The sequence below is a fragment of the Urocitellus parryii genome, chromosome X (assembly GCF_045843805.1).
Source record: "Urocitellus parryii isolate mUroPar1 chromosome X, mUroPar1.hap1, whole genome shotgun sequence".
Lineage (NCBI taxonomy): Eukaryota > Metazoa > Chordata > Mammalia > Rodentia > Sciuridae > Urocitellus > Urocitellus parryii.
Genome location: NC_135547.1, coordinates 30,208,241 through 30,234,644, shown reverse-complemented (window position 1 = coordinate 30,234,644; position 26,404 = coordinate 30,208,241). Strand labels below are relative to the sequence as shown.

Genomic DNA, 26,404 nt, shown 5'->3' with positions numbered 1-26,404 from the left:
CATAATTTTTCTTTCAGTTACATTTTAACAAAAGAGGAGGAAAGAAAAATAGAAACAATGGTCCTAATACATTTTTTTCTTAAATAGGTGCTACTCATGCCCAAATTAGCTGGCAACTCACTGAGGTTAGTCCGAGATAGATCTTAATCAATCTACTATAAAGCATTTCCTGGCTTTTAGCCAATGGAAACATAACTTTTGATTGCAAAAAGAAAAAAAAAGCATGAGATCTCAGTGACTATACAGACTGATAACCAGTGCGACTTTTCCTTCTTCCAATCATATAAGAGATAAATACAACAATTATAAGGAAGCCAAGGGCCACACCCACTGCAACAGGAATAAGAAAGTTGAGGTCAGAGTCAGCAGAACATTCTTCAGCTGTTAGAAAAGAACAGACAGCAAGGAGAGGAAATTAGTAAAGAATGTAATTAAGCAAAACAAGCAAACAAGAAATAAGCATTCTGATAATAGGTTAGTCTTTTATAGCATTATCCTTATTTCTTAAGATCAATCCAAATATTTCATAGCAACTGATCACCCTATATCTCTTATTATAATCATCTAAAATCACACCAAATTCTTCAATACAAAAAAGCAGAAGTTAAAGGAAAAATGGGAAAAGGTCCAAAATACAGAATTATGCTTGCCCTATATAAGAAGATTTTAGGTTTAATTGTCTAATGGCACTAGGGGAAAGAGTAATCATCTACACTTAAAAAAAGAGACCACCAGGAAGGCAGTGGGTGAAATTTGAATTTTAAGCTCTGAATTTAGGCAGAACTGAATTTGAATCCTGACTCCTTCAAGTACCAGCTGAAGGACTTTGCCAAGTTATTTAAACTAGGCCTCACTTTCCTCACCTATAAAAGGAAAATAGTAATTGTGGTTTTATAAGATATTTAAGGATTCATTCTAATTGTATTATCTGGTATACTTCATGCAGTCAACAAGTGTTCATTCCTTTCTCTTTTCTTCTCATATTTGTGATCCCATCCAAAGATGTTTAGGGTTTGAAGTAATAACAAGCAGAGATCATAATAGGAGTGTCTCAGTACAGTACTATTGAAAAGGCCAATATTCAATGCTTTAAAAATACTTAAGCAAAATGATACAGCAGCAGCTCAAAGTGCCCAACTGTGATCTCATTATTTCAAGTTTTAAACCAGCAGTTGTTACACTATTGAATAATTAGATTTCATTGGGGCAGTTTTTATCAAAATGCAATGGTTTTGTTGCCTGCTAGATATGTAACCTCAGTGAAATCACTCCCCTTTCAGAAAATTATGTTGTTAGAGTAAATAATCTTTAAGATACTTTCCAGCATAATTCTAAGGCAATTAATAAAATGTGATATTTGGTGTGATTTATTATTGTGCAATAACTTGCATTTTCCCTCTAATTTTAACTTTACCTCCTCTTACAGTTTTGCCATTCATTAAAAAAAGTTTGGAAAGGTTTGGAAAACATAAGGTGAATTTCAGTAATCACATTAGCCTTTGTTGAAAAGATTTACTGTATTTTACTGCAAGCCCTCAGTTGGGGATTGAAAGCTGGGTACCAAGATACACTGTATTGTTAATCAGTAAGTTATAGAAACTCTGAATAAGCTGATATATATATTCAAACTTTCACTTCAATATGAAAACTTCTCATCTATTAAGCTTCCTTCTTAGTTATCTATACATTCAATATCTGTGCCCCACTTATACCATAAATGTTTCAATAAGGGCTGATTATTTAGCTCATTTTAATGCCAACAGCCTCTCTATACCCTCATCTATGTTCTGCCCCATGGGGGCTGTCTTGAAGAAGCAAGAGCCTAGTTGCTATGCTTCACTACCTCCCTTCTGAGATTGCTGTTAGCTTACATTTCATAAGTACCAGTCTGATGACAACACTAAATAGATTTTAATGCTCTAGAGATCAACAAGATGAGGTAGAAAAACACAACACAATCTGTCCTAATTAGTTCATAGAATATTTCTATCTTTCAATGCTAATCAGGCATCCAAAGAGGAGCAAAATACAAGGAATAAAAGGCAAGTAGTTAAATATACTTGAATGTTTTCAGTCTATATTGCTGAAAAATAAGTATTAAAAAAAACTCTAATTCTGGAGCCAGGTTAAGTTCTGTGGTAGCCTCTTGGGTCTGTTTTTTACCTAGGGGGAAAAAAATCACAAACCTGAGATACTGATTTCATTTTTTTTTTTTAAATTTTGAGACAGGGTCTCTCTAATTTGCTGAGGCTGACCTTGCAATTCCCTTGCCTCAGTCTCCCAAGCTGCTGGAATTACAGGTGTACATTACCACCCAGCACTGATTTAATTCTTTACTGGAACTAAAAAAAAAAAAAAAATCAGTAAAAGTCGCATAACCTTAAAAATGTGGATGGCCCTAAGGACAGTGTTTGCTTCATTCCACTGAAAATCGAGTTCAAGCATATGTGATAGGCATTTATGCCACATCAACATTTACTTAATGAACTATATGCAAAGGCACAGTGATGAGTTTAAATCAGGATAGTTCTTATACATTGAAACAGAACACCAGTAGTGAAACAATATTTATTAATTCCACTAAAACACACTACATATTTTGTTTTTATAATGGCCATGTTAATAAGTTTCAGGCATCTTAGGTTAGGATCAAAATTTGTCCTCAGAACCAGTAAATAAAACATTTTTTTTAATTTTAAGCTAATCAGAGAGAGAGCAGTTTTATTAATAAAGACTGATCTTAAAATACTGGGAATGATTTAGGAATTAAGGTTTCAATATATCATTTTTAAGAAGAAAATTGTTTCATATACCAAGAGGCAACAAATCCTTATTATTTGCATGTATTTTTATATAATCAATCAGATTGCAGGTTCTAAAATTGCTCATATCCAGCATGATGACGCTTGAGACCAATAAAATAAGCCAGCAACACTAGAATAAGTACTCCTGCCAAGGCTGCTCCCACCGCTATGGGCACAAGGAAGTTGTCGTCATCTGCACTGCAGTCTTGAGCTAGATATGGAGAAAGGACAATTGAGAACAGAAACAATGACAAAATTTCAAATCTGTCCATTTTAAGTTAAAATGACAGTACTTCCCAGCACACACATTTTGTTTTTCACATTAAGATAACAAGTCACTGGCATTATATTATTAGCAAATGAGATGTTCCACAGAAGTGACTTCCCAAATAACCAAACCATACACTTTTACATAACAAAAAAATGTAGTCATTTTGGATGAAATGTATACAAAATGATCACATTTTTCTCAGATTTCTTAAACAGAAGATAGTGAATAAATATAATTAACCTTTCCTTGATGATCAGGCTGTGAGCTTCAGAGACAAAATGTTATGATGTTAAAGAAGCACAGTGCTTGGAATACTGTACACTATTAAGTATTAACTAATGACAACTATATAAAAGAGACACAGAACTCAATGCATGGAAATCTGGAGTCATTAAATAAGGAAGAAAGATAAAAACTGGCCCTAGTGGCATACTTGTTGGCTTCAAGATGCTCAGTCTAGTGTGAGACTCAGACAAGGAAGTAAGTGGTTATAATTTCCAAATATGCTGTGGTTGAGGCAAGAAATACACAAAGTTTCAATGGAAGTGTTTCAGAGGCACACTCAATTCAGCCTTGTTACACAAGACACACTTTTTAAAAGGTGACAATTGAGCTGAGTTTTTAAGGATGAAAATGAATTACCCATACAGGTAATGAGATAAAGATATAAAGATATTCCAGGCATAAGAATCAGCACAGACAAAAATATGGAGGACAAGAACACTTGGCACTTCAGGTGCAACAAGCAAGCTGACATAGCTAGAACAATGGATCAACTGGACAGGAGGCAGAAAAATGTATCAGAACCAACTTATAAGATCACTGTATACTCCTAGAGAGTTTGGCCTTATCCTCATAGAAAAAAAATATCAGCATCAAGATTTTAAGCAGGATATTTTTGTTTCAGAAGGTATGGCAGAAGGAAGCCTAAAGGTAGTTAAGTTAGGCGGCACCTCTATTACTAGAGTCTAAGTGACCAATATTATGTCCCTGAACTAGATTAATGAAGTGAAGATGCAGAAAGGACAGACTGGAGATTCAATTAGAAGGCAGAATTGACCAAATGGATGTAGAGGGTGTAGGAGGAGGTGCTAATAGGATAGTTTCCAATTCCACACTTAAGTGATTATGTTCATGCTGGTGCCATTCATCATGGTAATAATTCAAGAACATATGCCTTTCAGTATTGTTATATTTGTAGTTATTTGATGGGGGAGGGTTGGGAGAGGATAAGCTAGAGAGTCGCTCCATTTTGGATTTATGCCTGTGTTCAAACCAAGTGGTCATATGACAAGTGGTAGTTAAAACCATGTACAACAAAATTTCTCAGTGAGAGCTTGTCAAATAAAGAGGTCCAGAGACAAAATCCTTGGGAACACTCATATTTGAGAGATAGACCAGAGTAGGAAAAAGAAGTAGAAAAGACAGGTAGAAAATAGTGCCACTGAAGTGAAGGAAAGGGAGAGTTTCAATTAGCATAGGAGAATAGCAAAGTCTTAAGAGAAGTCTGAAAAATGTCCATTGAATCTAGGAATATAGACAGTAGAAGGGTATGAGTCAAATTGCCAAAGATTTACAAGTAAATGGGAAGTGATTGGTTAGGAAATTGAGAACATGGGATAAGGAACACATGCTCATTTCAAGGAGTTTAAAATGATTTAAGAAAAGAGAAGCAATATAGAGGTAGTTAGAAGGAGGACACAAAGACAAGAAAAGATGGCAGGTGAGTGGAAGAGACTTACATGTTTCTAGGATGAGACAAATGTTTAAAGCGCTATTAGCAAATGATAGGTTGAAGATGCCGACTGGTATAAGGTCTCCTAGGAGGCAAGAGGAATGGTATTTCAGAAGTACTAATCAAGAAAACCTACAGTGACACTAGAGAGAGGAAGGAATAGTACAAATGGACACACACTTGGAAAGGGAAGAAGAGAGCTCACATGGTAAACTACCACTTCTATTTCCCATTTCCTTGCCTCTTACTGCCCTAGTTCTCTTCCTACCTTGCAATCTACCAGGGATTGATAAATCAGGCAATTAAGTTTATTTGAATTGGGTCAAAAATAAGAATGAATAGGCTGAAGGCAATTCTGAGTTTGCCTGTATTCAAGAAATGTGCCAGGCTTTTTTTTTTTCTTTTTCTTTTCCTGTAACCCTCTGGGACAGTAACTGGGAACAAGATGCAACCTCGGAGTTTATGGACTTTTTGACATTGACTTTGGCTGCCAGCTCAATGATGTTTTTTAACTTGGTTCTGTTAAGAATACAGATAGCTGAGGTTGCCAGATGTGAGCTGTGAATAGATGATGTTAAGAGTCCTCAGTGAGTGCCACCCCTTCAATTTCCCAAATTACCATTCAGCCTATAAACTATTAGGTGACACGTATCATAAAGTATTATGCTTTGAATTTAATATCTCTTGGATTTTAAAAAATTCATTAGTAGATTAATTTCTTATTCTGGCAACAGACTCACAGTCCTCTCTTTCCCAAATTGGGTATTTGACCTAGTACTGAAACGACTTTCATAAATACTGCCAATAAGGCTTTCATGTAAGACAAATATTCCCAGAGTAGATCAAAAAGGCAATTCCGCTAATACAAAGATCTTTCCAGATGCTGTCACTTACTTAAAATGCTCTCAATTAGTGTGTGAAATATTAATTTATAATAACTATTGATTTTATGAATTCAATCTTTAAAAATTTTTTAGGTAATGGAAAGAAATTTTGGGAAAACAGTAATTTAATAGGATTGTATCCTGAAAAAAGAAAATTCTCATTCCAAAAGTCATTTTGACCTGACCTATTTGCCTAATGTACACTTAATACCATATTGAAAATATTTCTGGGGAAAGGAAAAGTACATCTATGGAGGAGTTTAATAGCCAGAAGCAATGGATATTTTTTTAAGACTAAAAGTTTCATGACCAATGAAATTTCAATGAAAACTTTCATTGAAACAGTAGATTATAAACAGTTAATCTTCAATGTTCTGTTCAGAAATTTTTCAAATAAAATTTTCAGCATAAGAATTGGAAAGCTGAGATATACATTTATGACAAAATGTAAAACTCCCTTAAAAAGCAGTTGAGGGGCTGGGGATATAGCTCAATTGGTAGAGTGTTTGCCTTGCATGCACCAAGGCCAAGGATTCAATCCCCAGCACCACACATTAAGAATCTACTCTAAGACTCACATTCTTATGCGACATATATTTGTTATATACCTTTTAGATCAATACTGAAACCAAAGTAAATCACATAAAGCTGAAAGGATACTTAAAGCTTCTACCACTTATGCATGTCTATACTTTTCAAAGACAACATATAACAGTTATTGATGCAGAAAATTAGCTACCAAGGTAAGACATGGTAGCTAAAAGGAGATGAGTGAGACAGACAAATGCAAGAAAATTTGACATTATCTAACCTTAAAAATCAGATGAAATGATATTAATCTTAAAAATCTAACTCTTGGGTGGCTAAGTTAAAATGATCACAAGTTTGAGGCCAGCCTTAGTAACTTGGCGAGTCTCTAAGCATCTTAGACGTTGTCTCAAAAAATAAAAAGGGCTGGGGGATGTATATCAGTGGTAAAGTGCCCCTGAGTTTAATTCCCAGTACCAAAAGAAAGAAAAACAAATCTGATCTTATAAGAATTCCTCCTGGAAAAAAAAATGCAGGAAATAAGATAGGTGCACTGTACACTGAGGGGTTAATACTTTATTGAATGTAGAGTATGATCTTGATACACAACAAGTCACTTCTTACCAGATTCCTTCTAAAAATACTCAAATATATATTTATCTTCTTTGAAATGGAAATTATCACTCAAAGAAATAAAAGTAGCAGGATTTTAAAGCCCCAATCCCTAAATGAAGAAAATTGAGATCCCAGGAGTGAAGCAACCTGGCCAAAATCACATGGTAGCTAATAGCAGTATTGGGAGCCATGACTAACAGCATTCATATGGCTTAACTGGGTAACCCAGAGAAAAATTACCAGCTTAGTTTTCTTGTGTGATTACTACAGTGACCAGGAAACTATCTGGAAATTGGAAGATTGAAGTATTTTAAGATAAGTTAAGAGATGGATTGCACACAATCCTACTTTGGTTCAGATCAATAGCTCACTTTGGATAGCTGCTATGAAAAGCTGCTATGTACAGATATGAAATATTGGTCTCACTTTAGGAATTGAGAAGTGTAGGAAGAGATACTCTGAAGCTTTTACTATGAAATAAATATTCTAGATTTCTGGGTCCCTCTCTGACTATGCATCAGATTCAGCAGGGAAATGTGCACACGCACGCACACGCACACACATACACACACACACACCCCTCATCCCAGATCTGCTAAGTGACATACTCTAGGGTTGGAGCCTGGGAAAACCTGGGAAGTGTATTTGTAATAAAGTATGTGTTTTTACTAAAAACACAATTCCAAGGTAATTCTTATTCTGTAGCCAGTTTAGCATCTGTCAAGGCCTGTGTATGCCCCTTCTTCCAGAGAATACTACACAGAATATTTCTACTTCTAAGCATTTACAAAGATTTTTCTTTTGAAAGAAATTGCGATTGTGTAGTATATAAAATCTTGACTTTAACCAACGGGAAAAAATGTGAGCAAATTTCCTTAAGAAATAAAAGAATCTTTATTGTTTTAGAAGCAATGTTGAGCAAACAGGCAAATATCTAAAGAGAGATACCATACAATAGCTAGTGGTTTAAACATTGAGAAAAAAAACATGGAAAGTATTTACATGGACCAGTTTCTTTATACAAATGCTTTAACATGAAAAACACCCCAAACCAAATAGAATTTTAGCATCAAGGTGCAAACCCAGTAAAACAAAACAACAACACTACAAAAAATACAGAGAACGTGTGGCTATAGGAAATCATAGTGTAAATAGCAGAATATAAACTGGCCCATGTAGAATACAAAAATATTCACTTAAGTCAGATTTTCTATAAAACAGTGCTTATTAGAGGTATTTTAATATGAATCAGATATATAATCTAAAGGTAGAAACTTTTAGAAACATTAACAGCATTAAGCCAATGCCACCCACTTGTGCTTCTAAGTTTTTGTTTTTGCTTTTGTTTTTAAAACTGCTGTTTTGACTCATGAAAAATCTCTAAGGCCCACATTCTTAAAAGTATTATCCACTCTTATAAGATTAACAATTTTATACTAAAACATATTTCAAATAAAAAAATAATTTTTAAAAATCAGATTTAGTCTTTAGGAAGCAATTTAAGCTGGCAATTCAGCTCAAAGTAGCTCTAGGAGAGGGGTTAAGTCAATCAGGAATCTGATTCTGAGCCAGTAAGATTTTCAGGCTAAACAGACAGCAAATTTAAGTGAGAGAAATTATTTATCATTCTAATGACAGTTACAGACATAAACATGCTAACATGCAATTATCTATATATGCGTGCATGTATGTACTGATGTATTCAACATCAAAATTTTGGAACCCAGATAGTTCCTCATTTTTTTATTTGTTTTTGTCTTTGCAGTACTGTGTGTAGAACCCAGGGCCCTGTGCATGCAGGCAGGCACTCCAACATTGAATAGTAATCCCAGTACTAGTTCTTCATTTCCTACTGATGGGGAGGCATATAATCTGCCCTCCCCAAATAACCACAGGAACCTTGCACATATGGCTGCACGTTGATATTTTAAAAAATAATTTGCTCAGCCATACCAATGTGTGTGTGTGTGTGTGTGTGTGTTGTGTGTGTGTGTGTGAGCGTGCTCACGCATGTGCGTGCAGAATCTGCAAGGAATACTTGATGCGTTAACTATATATGCTGAAAAAGTTTGCTTTCTTACATAAGCATTAGGTGGTGCACAGTAAATAGACAATTGGTACATCTCTCCCATCACAAAACTGAATACAAAGTATATGAATTAATAATGATTCTACCATAATGAACAATAACAATGTAAGTTTTGATTAGCACAGAACCATTTAAATGTAAAAGCCAAATTACTAAATGTTGTAGCAATCAATGCAAACTGGAAATGAATAACATTTTAATAGACTGAGGGAAGACCAAGACTTTTGGGTTGAGTACAAGTTATTTTCTAAGTGTAAGTGCACTTGATCTAGGTTCTAGGACATACTGGCATTTCTTCTTTGAGAAAAAGAAAAGAATAAAATACATTACCACCAACAAGGAAGACTGGAAGGTTAAAGAGAAATCTACATTAATTTTAGTACTACATGTAGAGGCCAATTTACGGGTACAAAAGACTAATGCCCTCAATTGGCACTGCCTAGCAATTATCTTTAAAGCACCTAAAAAATAGATTGAAATGCCCAGTTGGAATAGTCTTGCATCTTGCAATTTAAAAGATTGAAACGTCCAGTTTTTTGAAAAAAAAGCATTAAACAATAAGATTAACACCTATTCTAAAATTGAAAAAGCTTTTGTGTCTTTTGTCATTACAGCCACATTAAGTACAAATGTATTCAAAAAGCATGAGAAAAGCATTCATTTGTAAGAACATAATATACTAGGCCCTGTTCAAATCTACTAGCATCTCTTTCATGGATCAAATATGCAGCAATGCCAAAGTAGCTAAGTTAACCTGCAAACAAAATCACACACAAAAAAAAAAGCAAAAAGGAGCAAGTACAAATTCACTATAGAATATGTTGTCCCAACTCAACCTCATGCAAGGAAAAGATATCTTTTCAAAAATTGTTTTTCCTAAGCTGTATATTTCTAGTCAGATATACATAAGTGAAAACACTGAAATACTAATTCAAGACAGTAAAATAGAACCTATAATACAGGTGATTTTGCATGTGTCTTTTACTATAGAAATAACTATTCCTTGGTTGGGAAACCAATATCACATGGCTAATTTATAGTTTATAGAATTTTTTTGTTTAAGTTCAAAAATCTCTCATACCACCCATTCTAAGAGCAGGACTACAACTAAATATACCTTAAATTGAACAGTATTGCAGGTTGGAACTTGTACTTGCTTTATTGTTTGATAACAGAGATCACATGTGGATTAGTGTTACAGAGTCTGATATCCAGCATAACTTTTTCTTCTGCCAATTAGGTAAGCAATCACTATAACGATAATCAAGCCTGAAAGACCAGCACCAACTATAATTGGTATTAGAATGGTGTCATCATCCAGCGAACATTCCTGGGCTGTAGGTGAGAAAAAGTGTGTAACAAATAATGAGTATAATCAAAAAAAGAATGTTCAAAAGTAAAAGATGTTGATTCAAAAGTCAGAAATGCTTACAAAATCAATTTTAATTATGACAGTTATATTTTTATGATAAAGCTACAGAAAATTATGGGCTATTCTAAAACTAAAATCCTAAAACTTGTCTTTTTATATTTATGCTTATGTGTATATATGAATTCATACACATGAATATGTATAAATTCATTTATGTCTATAAACACACACTGGATTACACGGTATACATACGTGTGTGTATGGTTGTGTATTTGTTTACATTCCAAGTTCTTTCCAAAACAGGAGTATCACTTTATCAGAAATTAAGAGAGCTAATTTAGCCTATTTCTACATAGCCAGATTAGACTCCCAGTGGTACTGTGATTGTCTCTGGGGGAAACTGGATAGCAGGGTATTACAAGATTAGAAGAACCAGGCTGGCTTTAGAGTTCCTCTATATTTGGGTCAGTCAACTACAGTTCATGACCAAATCTGGCCCAAGAGCTAAAAATCATATTTATAATTCTAAATGGTTGTGGGAGAGACATATATTCTGTGACACATGAAAGTTGCATGAAATTCAAATTTTAGTGTCCATTAAAAAAGCATTATTGGAGCACAGTCACACTCAGCTGTTTATGTATTACCTATGGCTGTTTTCATGTTATAATGACAGATTGAATAGTTGAGACAAAGACAATGTGACCCCAAAGCCTAAAAAATACTGTCTGGATCTTTTAAGAAAAAGTTTTCAGATCTCTGATTGAGAATATATGATTTAGTGGCTACATGAGTCAAGAAACTGGGACCTCTTACTAACCTGAGTGTGGTTACTACCTTTCTTATCAATTTGGTCCAGGCTAGCAGCCTACAGGGACTATTTTTCTATTTCTGGAGAATAGTCTGATCCAACAAAATCCAATCAACACTCTTCTACCTTATTGCAATTCTATTTCCTCCCCATATACACTCAAGTATTACCTATGTGCTGTATTTATAGGTACCCACAGCCAAGAACCTAGTTCCACAAATAAATTATGCATTTAATAGTATTAAATGCTATATACCTCTTTGGGTGACATTTTAAATTCTATGCACATAAAAACCAGAAATTTAAAGAAAAAGAACAGCTCATCTATATTATAACTGACTAGATAAATAGACCTTAACTGATAATAACACTGAAAAAGATTTTAAATTCTAAACACAAATCTGGATCTAAAATTATAGTGAAGATATAGGGGAGCTAGATTAAGACTCCAAAAATAAAGTTACTAAAGGATCAAAAAATGAAGTACATAAGTAAAACCAACAAAAGAAAAAATGAATTCTTAAAAATAACTCTTAAAGTTGTGATTAACACCCCTACTCACAAGAATGGCAGGGTAAAGAGCCCATTTATTGACGAGGTATTCATCACCTTTGAAGAAGTAGTTGAATGGCTCACAGCATATTCACTTTTTTGTTTGTTTGTTTGTTTCAGGGATTGAAACCAGGGGTGCTTAACCACTGAACCACATTCCTATCCAGCATATTCACTTTTAAGCACTGCTTCTACATTTCCTTCTAAACCATAGAATTAATTGTTTAAAAGGATATTGATGACTGGAATAGCTCTGCTCAGCAAATCTGTGATGCACAAACCTCCAATTTTAAGTAATTGGTTTAAAAGGACAAGTTACTTAAGGAATTTTGTGTACTTTGTTTTCTTTATGCAAATTTTCATCTTGTGAATGCCAAATACATCTTTCACATTTACATGAACATGTTATAATGAAAGTTCTTCAAAGAACTTTCATCAAAAATCTTATAAATGCCATCATTAGCCCTGAGTTGATTTTCAAAAAGCCTCATTTGCACTGGTACATGCTTTGAGGACTCGTCAGACAATTCTGGCTGCTAATAACATAGTTCGCAATATTTGAGGCTTTGCTATCCCTCTTTATTTTTGTTTCTTGAGATCAGACCAAACTGCTTTCATTCAGGTAGGAAAATGTTTCCAATGAGAAGATGGCCCCAAGAAGGCAGATAAGATACTCAAAGCTGCTGCTCCAAGGTACCATCCCTTCCAAACTGAAACCAAGACGCAACTATATTTTAAGTAAGCTCACTTAAAGCTCCAAATAGTTTTCAGATCATAAAAAACATTTGGCTTGAGCAAAATGATGGGCCAAATATAGTTATACAACTCGTCCATTGCCATAAGAACTCTACATCGTAGAGTCAAGAAGAGGAGAGTTCGTATTTCTCTATTTAAATATATAAATTTCCATGACTCAAAGAAAAAGCCACCTATCAGTCAATGTAAGAACATAATTATTAATAAAACTTGCTTGATTCTTACCTGTAGAATACTTTCCTTCCATCACATTGAAAGGCTGAACTCTTAATTCAAAGGTATTTATCTGAAATGTTCTAGATACTGAAACAGTCTGCTCTTTGTGGCACATATAAGAACTTCCCAGAGGAGCATCCCAGTAGCTAAGGTTGTTATTTGCAATGCTGAAAACTTTCCAGGAAAAAAAAATACAGGTTAGTAACTTCTTATCCTATCAACATCAAAAATGGACAGTTCTCAGTGTTTTTTAGTAAAGTATGGGAGCTTAGGAAACATGGTCTACCAACAAAAAGCAAGTCTTACCACCACTATTTTTTTTTTCTTTTGGCAGTACTGAGATTTTAACCTAGGGCCTCAGATATGCCAGGCAAGTGCTCTACCACTGAGCTACCTCCCCAACCCTTAGCCCTTTCTCTTTAATTTTGACAGAGGTCTTATTAAGTTGCCCAAGTTGGCCTTAAACTTGCAATATTACTGACTCAGCCACATAAATAGCTGGGATTACAGTCATAAACTACCTCCCTCATCTTTCTATAGATGTTTCTACAGCTTAAAAATCATTTGCATCCTTAACTATTAACTACCATGTTTGAAAAGATGAGATATAGCAACATATAGAATATCACAACTCAAATATTCAAAGTTACATATTTTAAGTGGTGGTCAAGGTATACTTTTTACAAGGTTCCACTGAATAAGGCACTCTTTGATAATAAGACGTGTATAGTTTCTAGTCCTTCAGTATAACTGACACTCTTCTCCCTTAAACCAATGCTTTGCTTACCAGAGCCATTAGCCAAATTCAAGCTGACATTCACTTCCTTCAGATAGAATCGGTTTTCATTTTTCTGTTTGAAAGAGAACATCCAATTAATCAACATATCACAACTGTCTACAGGTAAAGTTAATATCTACAGAAGAAAAGTGATCTAGGAGTAATACAGAGAAGAGGATACCATGGATTAGACCTGGGCTAGTATAAAAAACTGCAACTAAGCAAAGAGAACTCAAAGTGGCAAAACTCTTTTTCTCTTCATTTAATTTCCAACTTGTGGACTACCAGAGTAGTCATGTGGTTCTTGGATACACAATGTGATTCATCTTGATTTCAGAGTCCACACCACTTCTATCCCAGATCATGACAGTCTCTTACTGGACTCTCTGCCTTTCAATCACTCCAGCTCTATTCTTTCCTTTCTACTGCTTCTCTCTCTCTCTCTCTCTCTCTCTCTCTCTCTCTCTCTCTCTCTCTCTCTCTCTCTCTCTCTCTCTCTCGTGCTGGAGATTGAATCCTTGGCCTTGATACATGCAAAGCAAGCACTCTACCAACTGAGCTATATCCCCAGGCCTGCTATTCTCTTTTGTTTGTTTGATATCTTGCTATTACATTTTTTTTTCTTTTGGTGTTGGTGCTGGGAATCGAACTCATGGCCCATGCATGCTAGGCAAGCTCTATCAGTGAGCTATATCCTCAGACCTTTTTTAAAATTTTATTTTCAGGTAGGGTCTTGCTAAGTTGCCCAGGTGGGCCTTGAACTTGTGATCTCTTACCTCAGTTACCCAGATAGCTGGAATTGTTACTACATTTTAAGATTTTAATTTAATTTTATTAGTGCAGCCAATTTGGAAAGCAGTATGGAGATTTCTCGGAAAGCTGGGAATGGAACCACCATTTGACCCAGCTATTCCCCTTCTCGGTCTATTCCCTAAAGCCCTAACAAGAGCATGCTACAGGGACACTGCTACATCGATGTTCATAGCAGCTCAATTCACGATAGCAAGACTGTGGAACCAGCCTAGATGCCCTTCAATAGATGAATGGATAAAAAAAAATGTGGCATTTATACACTATGGAGTATTACTCTGCATTAAAAAATGACAAAATCATAGAATTTGGAGGGAAATGGATGGCATTAGAGCAGATTATGCTAAGTGAAGCTAGTCAATCTTTAAAAAACAAATACCAAATGACTCCTTTGATATAAGGGGTGTAAACAAGGACAGGGTAGGGACGAAGAGCTTGAGAAGAATATTTACATTAAACAGGGATGAGAGGTGGGAGGGAAAGGGAGTGAGAAGGGAAATTGCATGGAAATGGAAGGCGATCCTCAGGGTTATACAAAATGTCATATAAGAGGAAAGGAGGGGTAAGACAAGAGAATACAAATGGAAGAAATGATTTACAGTAGAAGGGGTAGAGAGAGAAAAGGGGAGGGGAGGGGAGGGGAGGGGAGGGGGGATAGTAGACAATAGGACAGACAGCAGAATACATCAGACACTAGAAAGGCAATATGTCAATCAATGGAAGGGTAACTGATGTGATACAGCAATTTGTATACGGGGTAAAAGCGGGAGTTCATAATCCACTTGAATCAAACCATGTAATATGATGTATTAAGAACTATGTAATGTTATGAACGACCAATAAAAAAAAATAATAATAATTTAATTTTATTAGTTTTTTTTTTTTTTGCAGTACTAGAAATGGAACCAAGACCTTGTGCATACTAGGCATATGCTCTACCACTAAACTACACTCCTAGACTTTATGTGTGTGTGTGGTATTGGGGATTGAACCCAGGGCCTTGTGCATGCGAGGCAAGCACTCTACCAACTGAGCTATGTCCCCAGCCCTGTTTTTGTTTTATTTGTTCTAATTATCCCTGTGTGTATGTGTGAAATTAGAGATTGAACACAGAATGCTCTACCACTGTGCTACATTCCTAGCCATTTTTATTTTTTTCATTTGGAGAAAGGGTCTTGCTGAATTGTGCAGGCTGGCCTCAAACTTTTGTGATCCTCCTGCTTCAGCCTCTAGGATAGCTGGGATTATAGGTATTCACTCCCTTGCCTGGCTGGATTCTATTTTAAAATAGCCTACAGGGCAAAACAAATATTATAATTATTAATATTAAACATTTCCATGTAAGATCAGAAGAAGCCATTTTCCGTTAAAGAGCCTACCACAGTGGTCAGATGTATCACTCAAAAGGGAATGACCCCAAATATTACTTTTCTCATTTTTATTAACCATAACTTCTATGAGATAACAGAATATATCTAGGGAGGTCTGCTCTTACCATACTGAAGAGGATAAGTTTTTTTTTTTTTTGGTGTGTGTGTATGTGTGTGTATATGTATGTATGTTGCTAAGGATGGGACCCAGGGCCTCGCACATTAAGCAAGTACTTACCACTGAGCTATACCCTCAGCCTGAAGAAAACAAGTTTTAGACATTTGTACACTTTCTTCTTTTTAATTTTACAGTGCTGGAAATGGAACCCAGGGCCTCATGTATGCTAGGCAATGCTCTACCACTGAGCAACACCCTAGCCTACCTGACATTTTTAACAGTGACTCACTAGTCATAGAGGAATTATTAGAATGTAAGAAAAAGAAAAATTTTGTAATCCTTTCTAAAATATAATTGTCTAATATAATCTTCAATTACTCAGCACATATTCTATAGAGAAAAATACTTTAGACTCAAGGTACCAAGTTCAGATATGAAATTACAACATACCTCTCATCTACATATCAGATGTTATATATCAGTAATCTGATTACAAAGCAGAACTTGTTTTTATCCAATTATATAATAGCTCTTATTTTAAGAACTATTGGTGGTTCATTTTCCCTTATCTGTAGCTATCCCCTATTGCTCATTTCCATTTGCTACAATATGTATACAGATATATCCCCTCACAGAAATATTATGAGGATAACAATTGCTTCTGAGAAGGTAGAAATAAAGGTCCCCAATGACTAATTAATTCTAGCAAGAAGTAGGACAGATATACGTAACCTGAAACCTTCTGTTCAGGGTTCAGCTTTTCATACAAATGTGAACAACAGCACAAACTTAATGCTGGCATTTTAAGCTATCCTGATTTAATGAGTTAATATGTGCCCTTACACAATTCTTATATATAGAAAGTACAGTCATCCCTTAGTATTGATATTCTCATAGGATTGGTTCCAGGACCAGCAACAGATACCAAAATTTGAGTTTGTTTAAGTCCTTTTTATAAAATGGTGTAGTATTTGCATATAACCTACACACATCCTCCTACATACTTTAAATCACTTCTAAATTACTAATAATACCTAATGTAATGTAAATGCTATGTAAGTAATCGTTACACTATCTTGCTTAGGGATTAGTGACAAGAACATAAGTCTGTACATGTTCAGTACAGATATAACTCTTTTTTTCTATTTTTGGTAGTACTGGGTGAAATCCAGGGCCTCACACATGCTAGGCAAGCACTCTACCACTGAGCTATACCCCAGCCCTTCTTTCTTAATATTGGTGACCCAAGGTTGGTGAATCCATGAAAGCTGTACCCACAGATACAGAGGCCTTATCATATTCAACAAATGTATTATTATTATTATTATTGACACTATTACAAATGGCATTACTTCCAAAAGGCTGAAAATATTATAATACACAAACATGAGGGTTATCTAACCAGAAAGAGAAAAAAATATTATCCTGAAAATTATTTATATGTGGAGAGATTAGAGAGTTTTCTTTTAATGTGAGTTAATTCTTGCTCCTACCCTAGAGACTATACAATAGAAAGGCCATTCTTGGTGAATATTAATAAAAGAGTCCAGCCACAGAACACCAAGCAGAGTTTGAGGAATGAAGAGGGATCAATGGACTACACTGTATAATTAATAGTGTTGAAATGGAAAATAAAACAAGACATGAACACCCCCATACACAAATGTTTAAACTTTCAGATGTATTTCTCAGAGAATGAACCCAACTTTAGAAAAAATCTGTTACTTACGACAGCAAAGACGAAGTCAAGATACTTAATGTTGCTGCTGTTTAGCCTAAGCTGAGCAGTCTGAGGATGGCAGCTGCCAGTGACACCAGTTGAATTGGGGTTAATGTTAATGACTGAAGAAACCTTCAGGGAAAGAAGAAAGGGGAGGTACTGATTAACTATAAAATCTGACAGCAAAGCCTTACACTCAACTTCAATGCAGAACAAAACCTCCTTTGTTTGGATACTTAAATTCATGGTGTCTTACTTTCAAACAAACTTGGCACAAACCCTCAAGCTATGACTCAGATGACTTAAAAAACAACAACAACAACAACAAGAGGGAAGCTTCCTCAGTAATGAGCCAAATGAAAACACACATTTTTACGGAGCACAAGAGCCATCTGTCTAGTTTCTTTCAATCACAGGATCCTGGAAACAAGATTTGTTCACTGGCACTCCCTCTGGAGCCCAAGTGGAACACTGCAACTAGAAAAGCTATCATGTACTTGAAAGTGTCTTTACGATCTGAGTCATCAAATAGCTGGAAAAAACAGAAAGCTGCACTACTCCTGAACAACAAGCTTCTGTACATTTCAGTTAAAAGTATGAAGGAGTTATAGTTTATTTTTTGGTGGTGCTGGGGATGGAACCCAGGGCCTCAAGCATTCTAGGCAAATGTTCTACCACTGAGCTATTTTAAAGCTACTGAAACACAACTCAGCTATGTGTACTTTGACCTACTAAGGGAAAACAGAATCTAAACTCCAAAGAATCCTATGAACTGATAGATTTTTCTGCTGACCAAGTCAATGCCTTACAAGAATTATTAACTCTTCATGCTCACAGTAACCAATCAAAACTCAAAGTCAACATTGAATCTCTATTTAAAACTGAATTATTCTAGTAACACTACTCTTGGGCTGACAGTAGGATACACAGTATTTGGAAGGAAACACAAAAAGGCTGTAATGATAAAAATAGACAGTCATACCTTATCTTGACTGATGTTCAGCTGCAGCCCCATGGTAGCCAGTAGACAAGTGCTATTACCATCACGAACCGAATAGTTTCCCACATAGGGATTTTCCTTTGGAGTGGGTGTTGGAGTAGGAGATGGCACAGTGGTGTGATTGATGGGTGCCACTGTTGTGGAATGTTTGTCTTCATCACACAGATATTCTAAAACCAATCAACAAACAAAAGACAATAAACAAAAGTGTTTTTAGTCAAGGTTAGAAAATAAAAATCTAATTTTCAAGCTTTTGTCTTGGAACGTGCTAAAGAGTGGATGATTAAGCTATTCGAGGATATGATCAAACAAAAATCAGGTTTTATCAGCTGAAAACATTATAGGTAGAGCCTTTTGAAAGACCATTCCAGAGCTGGTAATGTATATAGCTCAATGGTAGAGCACATGCCTAGCATGAGATTCTGGTTTTGACCCACAACACCACATTAAAAAAAAAAAAGACTTGCTGAAAGATCATTCCACGTGTATATCATAAACTTTACATTTTAAATTCCACAAGAGGGGCTCGGGTTGTAGCTCAGCAGTAGAGCACTCGCCTAGCACATGCAAGGCCCTGGGTTCAATCCTCAGCACCACATAAAAATAAATAAATAAAGGTATTGTGTCCACCTACGACTAAAAAAAATTTTTTTTAAAGTTTAAAAAATTTCCACAAAAACTGCTATTATTTACAAAAAAAAAATTATGGTCGTGTGTAAGCCACAAGTCTTAAAATATAAATGCTTTGAGATAATGACCTTAATGAATACCACCCGATATACTACTTTTTTATTTTATTGATTCTTCTTAGTTATACATGACAGTAGAATTCATTTTGATGTAATTATACAAGCATGGAATATATTTAATACCACTCTTAAATTAGGATCCTAGTATAGAAAAACATACTTTAAGTACTCACCTTTTGTGCTCACCGTGCCATTTTGGACAAAAGCTTGTACAAGAATATTCCAAATGTGCTGAGTGACATTATTCTTTTCTATAGTTATCAAACTATTGCATCTAAAGATGTCATTCAATGGAACTTTTAATGCCACATGATTGTCAATGGTAATAATTCCTACAAAACAAGATTAACAATGACTGTTTCCAAGAAGGCAAGAAAAGAGTGATAATATAAATATATTTGTAATAACTTTCTTCTCACTTCATGCATGAAGTAAACAAAGGGATGTTGAAGGGAATAACAATATGTTGAAGGCAATGACAAGTTCACTGTAGCTGAAACATAGGGAATAAGGAAGAAGTAATGGGGGCTAAGAAGAAAAGACAAGTTGCATGTGGTCTCATTTTGAGGAATCTTCTACCAACTAAGGACAGTACAGACTTTCTCTATTGGCAATGGAGGGCTAATTTCAGCAGTAACTAGGACACATATAATTTATTTTAAGGGAGAGAGCAAATTTGTAGGGGACAGGCTGAGCAGAAAACTTTTAAGGGAAGCCACCTAAGAGGGAAACCAGTTAGAAGGCCAATGTAATGGGAGGTGAAAGGTAAGGTGGGGAGTAGGAAGAAAACAAGGAGATCTAATTGAAAATACCTACCTAAGGTAGAATTAAAAGGACTTATTGAGTATAGATATAGAAGAGAGATGAATTAATACAGATTTTATAGTAAAATCCTTACTTTTGTGCTACTATCCCAAAGTAATATCAACTTTTATGGGCTTACAGAGCTTCTTTCTAGATGGAATCTAAAGACTGTTCCATTTCAGGAAATCTTCAGAAGGTGAAAGTAACATTGCAACCATTCTATTCAGGTTTTATTAGAATAGCTAGAGTAGAATTTCAAAGACAACAATACAGTGGGACCCGCCTGTATTCCCAATGACTCAGGAAGCAAGAGGATCGCACCTTCAAGGCTAGTCTCAGCAACTTAGCAAGGCCCTGAGAAACTTAGTGAGAACCTGTCTCAAAATAAAACAAAAAAAGGAATGGGGATGTAACTCAGTGGTAAAGCACCCCTGAGTTCACCCCTGAGTTCAATCTCAGTCCCCCCATTCAAAAAAAAAAAAAAAACTACAATCATATAAATCTATATGGCTTCATTTCTTTTGAAGAAGTAGCAAGAAAGGAAGATATTTCCATTCAAGGCCCTTAATATAGGCTGCCTTCTGTACCTCTCCATCATGTAGCTGCCTTGGCACTAGCTAATAGTAAAAGTAATTGTTAAACCAATGAACTAGAAGATTTTTCCCAAAACTGTTTCTCACTGTTAACAAAAATGAATAGATATGTGAACTGGCTGCATATAAAACAGACCTCAAAAACAAATGAGTAAAAAAAAGTTGTAGATATATTGGGGTTACACTATGAAACTATAAGTTTTTAAAACTATGTATTATTTATGAATAGGTACAGATGCAGTAAAATATAAGCACAAAGACAAGAAGTTTACATCTCAAAGTTGTGAGAGTGCTGCCTCCTAGCAGGCAAGGAGAAAAATGGAGTTGGGGAGTGAGGACAAAGGAAACCTCAAATGTATCTGTAAAATTTTGTCTCTTTAAATAAATAAAATGAAGCAAATACTGAAACACAGCATTTATTAATTATGGGTAATGAGTACCTGTGGGTCTTTTAAATTATTCTCTGTATTTTTTAAATTTTAATCATGAAGAAATGTTTTTAAAAAGAAAATAACAGCTTCAAAGTCACTTCAATTATCAGATGCCTAAAAATAAGTTAGAACTTCAAAACGCTCAATTATTTTAAAAACAATTACTAACAGTGCATTTAAGGAAGCCATTTAAAATTCCAACAAGTTTCAGATATCAAAATTAAAAATCCCTCCCTTCTTTAAAATGAAAGGGGGAGATAGATGTTAGCATGTCAATTTTTCTGTCCAAATATATCAGACTAAACCTCTCCTTTAACCACTGCCTACGTGGCACAGGCATTTATTACATCATCCCTTGATAACTGTAACAGCCTCTGAAGCTGGCACCGCTGCCTGCAGTCTCCTCATTTCTGAATTAATCCTGTAGAATATTCTTTATAAACTACTCTCTCTGCTTTTGTTATATCTTTCTCTGGCTTTAAAAACCTACAATGGTTCCCCAGTGCCTAGCCCATCAAGCTAAATGCCTTTCCCTGGCTTCCACAGCCCCCTGTAATTTAGACCCACTGCATTGGCCAACTTTGTTTTCCTTCTGCTACACACACAGCCTCTATTTTAATCAGGCAGCTCTCCAATTACTGTTGCACATACTATGCTTCCCCCTGCTGGAAACATCCTGCTCAAAATCCTCTGCTTACTCAAATTTGACTGCTAGCCCAGTTTCAGCTCAGGTCCTACTTGGCCACCCAGCCTTCTCACTCCTCTATTGCTTAATGACCTCTTCTTTCTCTCTGCTCCTAATCAGGACCACTGATAAGAACATTTTTGAAGCTGGCACTCTTGGCCACATGGATGGGTTCAGGGACTATATGCCATATGCAGAATTTACTGTGCACTTTTTCTTTTCTGAGAGAGTATCTAAAGCTTGCCTCACATTGTCAGAAAAGATTGATGAACACTCTCTCCCCTCAAACAAAAACATGAACAGATTAAAAAAAAATCAGACTGAGCTCAATGCTTTCCAAATTCATATAACCTGGGAACACAATTCAGCTCCACTGGTTTCTAAGTTCCTTGAAATGAGGGACAAATTTTATCTGACTTCTCAAAAACAATGCAGAACACTAAGATAAATAAATAACATAGCCAATAATCTGCCTTAGTTATTCTCTCAAACTAAGATATCAGTAAAAAGAAAACCAGGATTTAATTTTTTTAAGTCTTAGTCTGTGCTACCTCCCACGTTTTCTGTGAACTCACACACTTCTAGATCTTTAAAATATAGTTTTTTGAGATTTGTAAGTCCATATGAGTTATTAATCCTCAGATTGGGCTGGGGTTGTAGCTCAGTGGTAAAGTACTTGCCTAGCATGCATGAGGCCCTGGGTTCGATCCTCAGCACCACGTTAATAAATAAAAATAAAGATTAAAAAAATCACATGTCTGAGCAACTAATGCCTATCTGCCTCTGTTTGTGAAGTCAGAATGAAACACTATCTGTGGGAAGAGCTATGCCACTACAAACACCATGATAACCTCAATAGAGGGGAAGAAAGGAGAGAATTATATTCCAAATAAAATTAAAATCTCCACTATACATGTCTTCAAGATGTTTTAATATGCATTTAAGGGGCTGGGGATGTGGCTCAAGCGGTAGCGCGCTCGCCTGGCATGCGTGCGGCCGGGGTTCGATCCTCAGCACCACATGCAAACAAAGATGTTGTGTCTGCCGAAAACTAAAAAAAATAAATATTAAAATTCATTCTCTCTCTCTCTCTTTCTCTCCCTCTCTCTCTCTCTCTCTCTCTCTCTCTCTCTCTCTCTCTCTCTAAAAAAAAATTTAAAAAAAAAATAATATGCATTTAAGTTATGGGAATTACAAGAATAAACCTAATTTCCAATACTTTCCCAAGTTCATTTTGACCTGAAATTGTCTCAAAATGGCAGCAAATGTTGACTTTTGTCATTTTAACTTTAATCCCATTTAATTTTTAGTCATTTTAAATGGTGAAAACATCTACAGATGAGGCATTTCCTCTTGCTTCAGGTTACTGAATTTGAACATATTTAAAATAGTTATCAGCAAAGGATTTTCTCATTTATTCAACATTTGTTCAGGGCCTACTACTTAATAAAATAAATAATAAGTGTACAAATTCTGCAGTTGAACAGACTTTGGTTTGAAAACCAGCTGCTGGCCCACCTACTAGATTTATAACCTTTGGGAAAGTCAATGTCATCAAACCTTGATCCCTTTACCTGTAAAACTTTGATAATATCAACTTCCCAAGGTTCTTGTTAAGGATTAAGTGAGAAGTCACAAGTAATACAGGGTAATAAACTGTACAGAGTAAAGCTCTCAAGCCATGCAGTCAACATCATTACTATGTCTAACACTGTGCTATGCATGAGCTTACAGGAGGAGATAAAGAACATGACGTTTCCATTCTAGTTAGGAAGAAAGACATGCATAATGATGGTTTTTAAGTTGCTTACATTATTAATTAAAAGCAAGACAACATAACACAAATCCAATTCTTAAAGTTACCTTTATGTTCAGCATCAGGAAATGTTGTGTGATTATGAATATTGTAGGAAAACGAGATGGTATCGATCAAATAATTAGGAGCATGTTTGGTGAAGTTTACAATCCAGGAAAAACCAGATCCAAATTGCACTGCTACTCTGGGACCATTCTGGTCATCTCCACAAGTGCTTCCCTCATATGTCACATTGCTTAGGTCTGAAATGTTTACCGTTTTCTAGTAGAAAGAGAAATTTAGGGGTGAGGAACAGGTTACAGTGAACACCAAACATGGGGAGACTAGCTGGGTGTGCCACTTCAGTCTATGTCACACATTCTTCATGGCCAGGTTGCCCTTTGCCTGGTGTTCCCCATAAATTAATCTCAGATTTTCAGCTACACTTCAGTCCCCTGTATGTCTAAAGAGAAAAGGAAAACTGTCCTGATCTATTGTTCTCTAGCTGATTTTGTTTGTTTGTTTGGCAGTGCTGGGGATGGAACCCTCAGCCACACACATGTTCACCACTGAGCTTTACCTGCAGCTCCTCAGCTGATATTTTTCAATTAGGCTTTAAAGTAGGTAGAACCTTAACAAAAGAAAATAAGACAAAAGGGTTAAGAATAAATTCCCCAAAAGGAAGATTTTAATATTAAGCTATTTTTTAAAAAGGGCAAGCTTTAGGGGCTGGGGCTATAACTCAGTGGTAAAGCATGCGTGAGGCATGGGTTTGATCCTCCGCACCAAATAAAAATAAATAAAGATATTTTAAAAAAAAGATTTTAAAAAGGGCAAGCTTTAATTCTAGCATATTTTAAATATATTACAGAGGTAATTAGACCTGAATATCATGTAGCTTCAGATCATTTGCACTTAACCATCTCTAAGAAAAACTCTCTAAAGAACTGATTAAACTGAGCACAGTGGTGCACGCCTGTAATCCCAGATGCTCAGGAGGCTGAGACAAGAGGATCCCAGGTTCAAAGCCAGCCTCAGCAACAGCGAGGTGCTAAGCAACTCAGTGAGACCCTGTCTCTAAATAAAATACAAAATAGGGCTGGGGATGTGGCTCAGTGGTTGAGTGCCCCTGAGTTCAATCCCTGGTAACAAAAAAAAAGAACTAATTGATTAGAAGAAATATGAATGCCAACACTAAACAGAATACCTACAAGAGTCTACAAGAGTATAATGTTAAAAAATACTCCGGAGAGTTTAAGTGTTAGGTCAGTTAACATGAAACCTTATTTGTATAAATGTACTTAAGAAATAAAAAAGGAGTCAGAATTAAATTTCTTCTATAAAACTAAAATATTTACTTACATAAGTTTTGTTTGTAGTTTCATACGTTACTGTGAAATTCATCTGCCACTTTGCATAAAGGCAAGTAGCATTTGATGAATCTGTCAAATTATATTCCAAGGCATGAGACTGGTCAGCTCCTGTATTTATTGAAAAAAAATTAATTATACTACTATATATACATATAGATATATGTATACACACACACATATATATAAAATAAAACAAGTTCTAGGTACTACTTAAGTTCAACCAGCTCTAAAATGAAACAAAGTATTTTTAAATATATATAGTATCCTGGTGATTGCTTTGCTTTATAAATTTTTAATAGAAGTAGCATTTCCAGGCTGGGGATATAGCTCTGTTGGTAGAGTGCTCGCCTCGCATGCACAAAGCCCTGGATTCAATCCCCAATACCACAAACACACACAAAAAAAGTAGCATTTCCCTTCCCAGAGAATGGTTGCTAGACTTGGGATGCTTGAGTACAGACTGGTGATATTCACCTTCTGCCTCCTAATAATCATTTCCATATTCATCTGTGCACCTTGCTAGTTCTGTCTTAGGCAATTATAGTTTGCCTTTTGGGGGATTTTGAAGTAAATGAAGTAAGGGGAAGCCTCTGAAGGGGATGTTGAATTCCTGCTTCTCTCAAATCAGCTGGTGAAATTTTCTCTGCAATAATGATAGACTCCATGCTCCATAGTCTGTTGCAAGCTACATGCCCTAGGGCACACAGATCTCTTCCCAAATGATTTGATTCTGATGTGATTTAGATATGGGATAGCTCTTCTAAGCTATTGTATGACCAAAAGAAGGAGTAATGCAAAGGCCTGTTAGATTCATAAAAAGGTTAATCTTTATAAATGTGGAGTTCATCACTTTCACTTTAAAATGGAAAGGTCTGATAAGTCTTTTGACATGTACTCAAAATTACTTCCTAAATTCTCAACCTGCTATTTGCTACTTTTTTTTTCCTTTTTCTGCAGTGCTAGGGATGGGACCCAGGGCCTCACGCATGACAGGCAAGTGCTCTACCACTGAACTGCACCCCCACCATATGCATCTTCTTTAGGCAGAAAAAAACTTACAGAGCCATTGATAAAGAAAGGGTTTGGGAATTTTCAGCCAACAGCTAACTTTCTCTAATCTTCATAGAAACATTCCCTGCTAAACTGAAGAGCCCAAGGCCTCAAATTACTAATGCAGAAAGGGGAAATATTCCAGGCAAACACACCTGTAGCGTAAATAGTGGGCAACCATTTGAAGATTCTTTTCTTCACTGTCTCACACATTACCCAAGGGGTGACCCATTTCTTATTAAAATGGCTACACACCCTTTAGTGACAGCTGAGCAATCCAGTGTCATCTACAGGTAGGGACATGTTCTAGACCAGAGAGAATAAAATCCTCAGAGGAATACCAAGAAGGCATGCCTCAGCAATAGCTTTCAAGCTGTACACAAAAGCCTACCGTCATGCTCAGGAAACCTGGCTGCCTTAGCAAGCCCAAATAGTATGCCAAAGCTTGTGGTTACTGACTGTGACTAAATGTATTGGCTTAGGCTCAAAAAGACT

General features: G+C 35.7%; 1 protein-coding gene across 1 annotated transcript in view; it reads right to left on the bottom strand.

The window, feature by feature from the left end:
- Positions 1–320: 320 nt before the first annotated feature.
- Lamp2 (lysosomal associated membrane protein 2) overlaps positions 321–26,404 on the bottom strand; it is a 37,199-nt gene continuing 11,115 nt past the window's right edge. Inside the window, exons 2-9 of the mRNA XM_026379552.2 lie at positions 24,849–24,967; positions 23,555–23,768; positions 19,352–19,510; positions 18,412–18,599; positions 17,439–17,561; positions 13,421–13,484; positions 12,643–12,807; positions 321–3,015 (exon numbers count right to left, since the gene is read on the bottom strand). Of these exons, the coding sequence (XP_026235337.2) occupies positions 2,876–3,015; positions 12,643–12,807; positions 13,421–13,484; positions 17,439–17,561; positions 18,412–18,599; positions 19,352–19,510; positions 23,555–23,768; positions 24,849–24,967 (1,172 nt within the window). The 3' untranslated portion in view covers positions 321–2,875. The remainder of the gene's footprint in view (positions 3,016–12,642; positions 12,808–13,420; positions 13,485–17,438; positions 17,562–18,411; positions 18,600–19,351; positions 19,511–23,554; positions 23,769–24,848; positions 24,968–26,404) is intronic.